General features: G+C 34.7%; 1 protein-coding gene across 1 annotated transcript in view; it reads right to left on the bottom strand.

Moving 5' to 3' along the window:
* Positions 1 to 502: 502 nt before the first annotated feature.
* The window catches only part of LOC118179962 (ATP synthase subunit d, mitochondrial-like), a 95508-nt gene continuing 86477 nt past the window's right edge, over positions 503 to 9533 (bottom strand). The window contains exon 5 of the mRNA XM_085813542.1: positions 503 to 780. Coding sequence (XP_085669668.1) covers positions 613 to 780 — 168 coding nt within the window. The 3' untranslated portion in view covers positions 503 to 612. The remainder of the gene's footprint in view (positions 781 to 9533) is intronic.

Below are 9533 nucleotides of genomic sequence, written 5' to 3'. Positions count from 1 at the left end.
TGTTTTTGAAAATACGGTTATAGGTCTTTTAAAAAATTATAAAACTTTTAACATACCTCATACCCTGGTGGCCCAAAATTTAATCATTTCATTTAACTGCTTATCATACAAAAGGTCATAACACAACTTTAGTTTAAATATCACACTGAATAACAATCAAAAACAAAGTCCAGCATGAAGAATCAGCAGAAATTTTTAAAAATTTGATTCTTAATGTTGGACTTTGATTTTGATTGGTTACACAAGTGTCCAAGTCTTATACTGTTAACAGAAAAATAAGAATACAACAAATGTGTGCTATTAATAGTTCCAGCAGTTCTTAAATATCCAAAATATTTCAGGACTCAATGATATAAATATCTGCAATCAAAACCCTGCGTTCTACATAGATAGATCTGAATCAGAAAGTAAATCAAACAGCTTATTCAAAGGAAGATGAAGGATATCTCTAATTGAATATCTACTTTGAAGCTATGATACAAAGTAAATAATTTTCAGACAGTTCATTACTAAATCAGGTGCTTTATTCAAATATTTTGTATGTAATTCCACAAATTTTAATTTATTAATATTCTACTTTACACCTACAAAAGTTGTACATAATTTCAAATGTTAATGGTGATCTTTACGGTCTAAATAAGGAAACACCGGGACCGGCGGTTCATCGTGTGGCCAGAAGTTCGGATACTTGTAAACATTATCCTTAGAATCTGGGAAGTAATCAAAGTAATCCTCCATCGTCATCTCGTCGAACGGCATCATATCTTTCCACCAATTCAGCTACAAAATAAATAATATTAAAATATAATCTCAAAGAATTTTATTTAAAAAAACAAAAAATTAAAGGCATAAGCAACAATATTGAAAAAGAAAAGTACAAATTCAGTATCACATTTCTCTATTATTTATTAACACTAGAAAGACTGAAACTTAATATATAACTATATTGCCCCAAAAGCAGTCAAAATGACTGCATTGTGAGAGAATAGCTAATGTGTAAAGAAATTTGTTTAAAATTAATTTCATAATTTTTTATATTATTTACTTACTAGTAAGTATTAAAATTATTTTGCTTGGAAAAAAAATAATTTATGCATTATTTATACATTTTAAGCAAATGAAAGTGGAAATCTTTTTATGTGTACATCTTCCGCAAACATACTTTTGACATTTTTGACATATATTATTTGTTTTGTTGTTGTGGCAAAGTCATACTTGACAAATTTTTCGTTTTTTAGAATATGTTGTATTTGATGATGTTGCAGTTGATCTTTGTGGGTCTTTATGTTCTGGTGAATTTTTCTGTCTTGCAGCTCTGTAATCGGTGGAAAGCTGTTCTGCTAATTGAAAGAAGAATTGTTTTCTTTGTATTTGTATTCCTGTTGCTTCTTTGTAAAGGCATTTATAGCAGCCACAGCTGCAACTTATCATGGATATGCCCAAATCGACAATTTATCATGAACTTGTATGTTATCATGTAACAGTAATAAAAAAATATAAACTGTTATTCCAATCCAGAGCTGAATTGGTCATATAAGAAATTTACTCAATTCAATAATAAAAGTCATTTGATTATTTAAAATTTTCCGAGTAGTCAAAATGACTGCTTTTGGGCAATACAAGTATAACACACACACATATATATACCTAGGTTGGGGCAAAAGTCATGGCAACTATTTTCTTTCTTGAAGATACCAGTCCGGTTGGAAAATGTGACATATACAGACGAAAGGACAAGGTCTTAACTACATGTGTGGACAATGAATAGCACTGAAAAAGCGTAACATACGAATTTATTACGGTAGTATACAGGGCAATATAGCCTTCACTGTGCAAAAGAATGATAACACAATACACATAAAGTTGACATGACACACCTGGGCCTAAAGGCCTTCAATGTAGTCCCCTGCTACTGTCGCCACACGCTGCCAACGATGTGGGAGGCGCTGAATACCATCAGCCTCAGCATTTGCCACACCATGTGTGAATCGGGTCATCTGTTGGTGCACAGCATTAGCAATGTCCTCTCGTATTGCAAACCGCCTATCACGTATTGGTTCCTTAATCTTGGGAATGAGATCAAAGTCACAGAGCGAAAGGTCAGGAGAGTACGGTGGGTGCTCCAATTCTTCCCATCCCCAGCGTCGGAGTAGCTGCCGTACACACTTTGCTTTATGTGGTCTTGCATTTTCGTGCAGAATTATTGTACTGTCCAGAAGATCCAGACGTTTATCCCGAACGCCACATCGTACCTGTTGCACCAGGAAGCCCCTGTGCGGTCACTGTTCTGCCAAGAGGAACAAAGTGGCAAACAATGACACCCCTGACGTCATGACTGAGGAAGAACGCTAGCTCATTATGCTATATCCTGTGGATGGTGCGTTTCTCGATGCCACTTGCCCTCTCTAACTCCGGTAACTTCCATCGTCTGTCTTCATCCATGAGGTGCTCGATGACGGCATGTGCCAAGTCAGTCCGCACACTCACCGGTCGTCCCGAACGTTGCTCATCACTGGTTGACACACATCCTTGCTGAAACTTTCCTACCCACCGTGCTACTGTACGATATGATAAGGCATTATTCCCAAGGGTTTCTACTAACACTGTGACATTCCATCGCATTTCTCCCTCGGAGAATGGCTATTTTGATGAAAGTGCGCTGCTCAACACGGGTTACTTCCATCTTGCACAGCACTCACCAACGGACTGATTTCAGAGCCCTCGCTACCACAGAGCCATCTGATGTTCTGCATACACACTATGCCTGCAGAACTTCCACACGAAACATATACGCTTTGTGATCCGTTCACATATCTACAAGAAAAAAATAGTTGCCATGACTTTTACCCCAACCGTCGTGTATATATATATATATATACTGGAAATGAACGAGGGGTTAGGCAACTATAATGATTAATAAAAGCATTTATATGTCACAAAATTATTAGTTATAAAAGTCACAAAATTATAAGTTATGTTATTATATACATAATTGTTTTTCTAACTGAAATTGAAAAGCAGTCAAAAATGACTTCCTTAGACAATTTGTGTTAAATGGCTTTCAAAAAAATTAATGCAGTTTATATGACACAACAGTTCCTTTAACATAACATTTCATTTCAGTGAAATCTCAGATGTGGTTATCAGCATGGAATAGGTATAAGTAAAGCATATCAAGGTATATCAATTCAATACACAGCAATCTTTGCAATTCCAAATTTCTTGATATTTCCGTATTTTAGGTTTGATTTTGGTTTAGTTAATTAGACACTAGTTGACACTAGGGCTATCTGCCTAAGGGGTGCGATGCCTCTGTGGAGGAGTTTCTAAGGGAAACTGGCTCGTATTCACATTACACAAGTAGTAATTCCCGCATAGCAGTAAATACACAAGCAGTAAAAGTTACACAGGTACATGTAAAAGTGTTGTATGCTAAAGAACTTCATTAAAGATTGCATAGGTATAGCTCCCAATCAATAATCGAATAGAGCAAGGACAGAAGAAGAGTTTTCCACCAAAAAAACTTCTTGCAACAAAAGCTTTCCACCAAAAAACATTCTTAATAAAGTTAGGGAAAAAACATGAAAGCAGTATCTTTATGAGTGAGTAGTAATTGCCACTCAAATCTATGATTTTCTGCCAACATTTTGGTAATTTTGCAAAGCCTTCGGCCCGCAAACTTGGTTGCCATTAGAAACCATAAACTTGGTGGCCGTTCTTTAGAGGGAGATTTAGAAGAGGAAGGGAGAAAGGTTACTAGAAGAAAAAGAAGAAAACTAGCAAAAGGGTCATTAGAAGGGTTACTGTGTTGTGGGTAAATCAATTATTAGCCCACCGGACGAGATCAGATCTCGAAACTTTCTACCGTTGCGAAAGATTGCAATTTTGTACAATGAGCCATATATATCCTGGTTGTTTGAAAAATAGTGGTGCCCTGCTTCGAGTTTTGCAGATATTATTTGCTTTTTATACGAGGCTTGTTGTTTTCTGTATTTTTAGAGTATGATTAGTTGTTCTTCAGCAGTTTGTGATGATTTAGAGTTTTCATAATGCTCGTGTTTTGTGTTTTTCTTTGCGGAGTACTTTTGTCCACCAGTTGATTTTTATAATGGGAACTGATGATCGTTTGAATAAGGTCTGTTCACAGGTATCTTGAATCTTTCTGATAAGTTCCTTGGTAATATTAAGTTCTGTTTTGGTTGTACATTGAATAATAGACTTGGTAAAGTCATTTGAGATTGGATTGAACTTTTGTTGAAATTTCTTTTCTTTATTATTGATTTTAAATCTTGTAAGTGCCGTAAATGATGCATGTCAGTTATAAGTTCCGTTTTGGTTGTACATTGAATAACAGAATTGGTAAAGTCATTTGAAATTGGACTGAACTTTTGTTGAAATTTCTTTTGTTATTATTGATTTTAAATCTTGTAAGTGCGGTAAAAGACACATGTCAGTTATATCAAAAGAAATATATTTGTGATCAGATTCAATATGTTCATCTAGTATTGATCTGTTGTTAATTTTATTAACAGGATGGGTTATAGAATTATAGGAGGTTGTAGAATTAATTTTATTAGCAAGATGGGTTGTAAAAATTACACAAGTAGTAAAATGCCCATGCCCTTTGCTTGGAATCGGAACTACCAGAGTTTGGCGATTTTAGGGCTCAGCTACTGGTGGCCTTCCTTAATTGTTTAAAGGTTAGACAGAAAACCCCCACAACCAGTCAACAATAGCAGAAAGTGTGGCCTTGGGGCACATCAGTACAGCATCAATCAATATAGTTACTGGCCATGGAACAACTTCTCTAGCCAGCAGTATTTGAATGCTACATGCAGGAATGTCAGAAATCACATCATACCTATTTCTTTTTCTTGAGGAAGTAGGTGTTTTAACAATTTACCGACCACCAGCAGTTCAACAGCATACACACATCCGACCAGCCACCTCAACCATAGATTCTCCCTGTTCTGAATAACTGTTAGGATAATCTGATAAATCATCTACATAAAACTCTCCAATGCCATTTTTTTTCGCTCATCGTGAACAGTAAATTTTTTTAAAACGGTGTGAAAATGTAGGAGTTTACAAAGCAATGCACTTAATGCAAGTGAACAATGTACCTCAATGCTAATAATAAAATACAGATGATATAGCAAATGGCAATTGTTTATCGCCATGGCTACCGATTCATAGGCTATTTTTTGGTAACCTCAAGAAAAAAGCGATTAGTAGGTTATCGGCTGGTAGCTGTTGGCGGAAAAAAGCCGATTAATAAGCAACCGGTCAGTAGGTGTTGGTGAAATAAAGTCGATTCATAGGCAATTGGTCAGTAGGCATTGGCAAAAAAAAAAAAAAAAAAAAAAATTAGTAGGTGATTGGTCAGTAGGCACTGGCGATAAAAAGCTGATTAATAGGTGATCGGTCGGTAAAGTGTTAATCAATATTCTCCATTCCCAGATTTTTTTACGTTATTTTATGTATTTTTTGTTTTGATGGTTGGTACGGATATCGTGTAACTGGATTTCGTATTTCGGACTTTCTACTGTAAAGCTTTTCTTTGCACAGGAACGCTATTAAATCCAGTTGCTGGTAAATAAAAAGTAGTTGTCAACCACACCATATAAAAATCAAAACTTAACCCTAGCCCCTGGTGTTGCGTTGACGCAACGGTCAAAATAAATGCGTATATAAATATAACTACCTAAGATCTTTTATACCAGCAGATGATTTTGTGTAGGGAATATTATGAAGATTATTTCTGCCAAAAAATATTTTCCTTCAACAATCATTTTGTTTATAATAACTAATCTCATACTTTAAGCAAAGTTTTCAACCGGGTATTTTTGCTAAAAATATTTAACGAAAGAATTGCCTTCTTTATGAGTGATCTATTTTTAGTCAAGGTCACCATTTATCAGAACAATCTATCAGTCAGATGTTTATATTTGTGTTGGGAAGGAAGGTAAAACAGGTGTTGCGTTGACACAACGTCAGCAGGAAAACGGATAGTCAATCTCCTTTTTCACTCATTCCTTTCGATGTTCTGGTTGTTTAAAAATGCCTAGAACAAGATATCTTACATTAGAAGAAGTCCTTCAAAGATTTTTTGATGAAGAAACAGATGATGATGATAATGTTAATAATGACCAGAATGAAACTGATATTGTTGTTGTTCCCCCAGAAATTGCAGAGGCTACTGACGAAGAAGAAAGGAATGGCAGTGTTTTAAATATTGATAATGATATTTTAACAAATGATACTGCTAGGGAAGTTGAAATTCACCTAAGAAGTAAGTGTCAGCCTTCTAAAAGCAGTTATAGTCATACTAAAAAGTCTAAAAAGCAGAAGACTGAGATCTTGAAGTGGATAAAAAAGGAACTGTTAGTTATGTCTCAGGAAGAACATGAAGAAAGACATGGAAGAGAAATTATAAAAGACAAAACACAAAGTAAAACTAGTGCACAGATTTTCGATTTTCTTTTTGGTTTAGACATTTACTCTCTTCTCGTTGAACAGACAAATATATACGCTCAGGGGAAAAAAAAAATGCCCATAATTTATTGCATCTGAAGCCTATATGAGAAGATTTATTGGAATATTATTGCTTACAGGATATCATTCTTTACCTCAAGAAAAAATGTATTGGTCTTTTGATAAGGACATTTCTGGTCTTGTTGTACAAGAATTGATATCACGTTTGCAGTACAGGAATATGAAACAGAATTTGCATTTGACAATAGTCAAATTGACAATACTGATAAATTATATGAGGTGAGACCGTATCTAAACTTACTAAATATCACCACTTTTTGCTACTGAAAATATAATGTCTCTTTTAGATTCCAGAAGCAAGAATGCATTATTCCTTTTGCAAACTCCTATTGAGAGTGTAGAATCAGCCAGAAATAGATCAGCAACAGGAAAACCTAGTAAATTCAGCATTCAAAAACAATTGCATGGAAATGGTAGAGTCCGTAAAGTCCGTTGATAACAAAAGACTTTGTTGTAAAGAGTACCATAGCCAGACTGTTTATAGATGCAAAGTAGGTAATGTAGCTTTACATCATGATTGTAATTAAGCTTTTCATGCTTGAATCTTTCAAATGAAATAATATGTATTTGTAAAAGAAATACAATGTATATTTTAGTATTAAATTAATTACAAGTAAAGTGATTTGTAGATTTATAAAACGTTATACAGCTAAACAGTAATCCTGCGCTCCACTCAAAAGAAACATCACATGAGTACAATCCTACTCACTAAACATCCGTAGTCTTATTCTGCTGACGTTGCGCGAGCGCAACATTCGCTTTTTCCACAGGTAAGAGCATTTTTTTTTTTTTTTTATTTTCAATGTATATTTATGTTATAAATGCTTAATTTAATATTTGTTATTATTTTCATGAGAAAAGAAACATTCCTTGTAGTTTTGGCAGTTAATGGGTTAATAAAACAAAGCATAACCATCAAACTCATTCCAGAAAAAACGTGTTTCTTTTACATTAACAAGGAAGAGGAAAATACATTGTTTCTCTAATGAAACAACAACCCCCTTTAATCCAAAAAAAAGTTCCGAGTCGAGTATACAAATTCAATGTCGATTAATTATTCCCATATGTTCCATTTTATCAGAATGCTCCAAAATGATAACGTGCAATCAAATGCATACATCAGTTATCTACTACCCAAGTTGTATTTATAATCCATGAGAATATAATGAAAACGAAAGTTTTCCACCAAAAAGCTTCTTGTAACAAAAGTTTTCCACCAAAAAACATTTTGTAATGAAAGCTTTCCACCAAAAAATGTCTTGTAACGAAAGTTTTCCACCAAAAAGCGTTCTTAATAAAGTTAGGAAGAAAAAAAAACATGAAAGCAGTATCTTTATGTAAGCAGTAATTGCCACCCAAATCTATGATTTTCTGCCAACATTTTGGTAGTTCTGCAACGCCTACGGCCCAGAAACTTGGTGGCCGTGAAACCAAAAACAGATCAACATCGTTTTGGACGTTCTGTGCAGAATGGAAGATAGCACCAGCAAAATGTAGCTACAGGTGTTAACCCGTTCAGTACGGGCGTGTCATACATGCATCAGCAGCAAACATTATCTCACGGCCGGGTGTGTCATATCTGAATCGCCATTTAATTCACTCTAATATATCGAAAGTTAAGTATGTTTACCTTCATTCCTATGCAGTGTATTTTATTTTTGGTATTTTGTTTCGGAACAAGAGCGAGATTCGTGGGTGGGTGTTGAGCAATGTAATGTCTCTTTAACTGCCTCATTTGATATAAACAAATGCACTATCAAATGCACCCTGCATTCAGGTACATTTATTTTTATTTTTGCGGTATACTGGGATAGATGTTTTATCATTAGAGATTTTTTTTATTACTCTTAGATTTTTCCGGCATTGAGATGAATATTTTGTATAGTCAGCGAAACATACTTTTTTTTATGGCAAACAAAAGCAGTATCTGAACGCAGAATATACACAAATGCTAATTCGTTAGTGTTGAGTGATGTAATAACTCTTACTGCATCATTTTACATAAACAAATGAACATGTTCTCAATGCTCTGGAATATTTTTTAATTTATTAAATTTTCTTATTTTTATTTTTACTTTTTAATCCCGTTATAGTGGAGTAGCTGTTCTATCATTAGAGACAAGCTTAGCGATTTTTTTTTAATGGCAAGACGAAAGCACTATCTAACCGTAGAACATAATTTTCCATATATATTTATTTGTGGGATAAGGAGAAAATTGTATTATTCTAGAATGAGTATTTTATTAAATTTTTAAAGAAAATATAATAATAAAGCTTTAAAATTAATTCTGACAACTACCTGAAATGTTCTTCTCATAATGTACCAACAATTGGATGAAAAATTTAATTTATACGAATTTTTTTCCAAAGTTAGGCTTAGCAGTGCGAATTGTCCGTCCTCACAAGACGATGCATCTGGTTAATGCACCATCCCAAGACAGCTCTTCGGTAACAGAGATGCCCGTTGTGAATGGGTTAAAAAGGGTAGAAATCTGAAGGAGCGATATCGGGGCTATACAGAGGGTGTGGCAAAAGATCCCACTCTACAATAAACAGTCCAGGAGGGTGAACGAAGACACAAGTGGTCTTGTTTTATCTTCATGGAACATTACATTTTTGTGCCGGAACTCAGTTTTGCGTTTATTCTTGATTGCAGAGTCAACACAAACTAGCACCTCACTGTACACCTTACTGTTGAAGGGTTTACCTTTTTCCAAGCATTCTTTGTGGATAATGCCATGGCAAAAGCATGATCTTTTTGTTAGTCATGTTTTGCTTTGTGGTGCTGCCGAAGGGCTCACTAGGCGTATATCAACCCCATTTTTGACCAGTGTTGTTGAAGTAAATTCACTTTACATCACAAGTGACAATCTGCACATATTCAAGCAGATTAGTGCAGGTTTGAACATATGTGTCTTTATCTGGTTGAGTTAGCTCATGCAGCATCCAGCAACTTAAATTGTACATCAAGTTTATGC

This window comes from Stegodyphus dumicola, chromosome 3 (assembly GCF_044657685.1).
Source record: "Stegodyphus dumicola isolate Sdum_Otavi_A_Nest chromosome 3, ASM4465768v1".
Classification (NCBI taxonomy): Eukaryota; Metazoa; Arthropoda; class Arachnida; order Araneae; family Eresidae; genus Stegodyphus; species Stegodyphus dumicola.
Note: the sequence above shows the minus strand (reverse complement) of the source record. Positions and strands in the feature narration are given on the sequence as shown.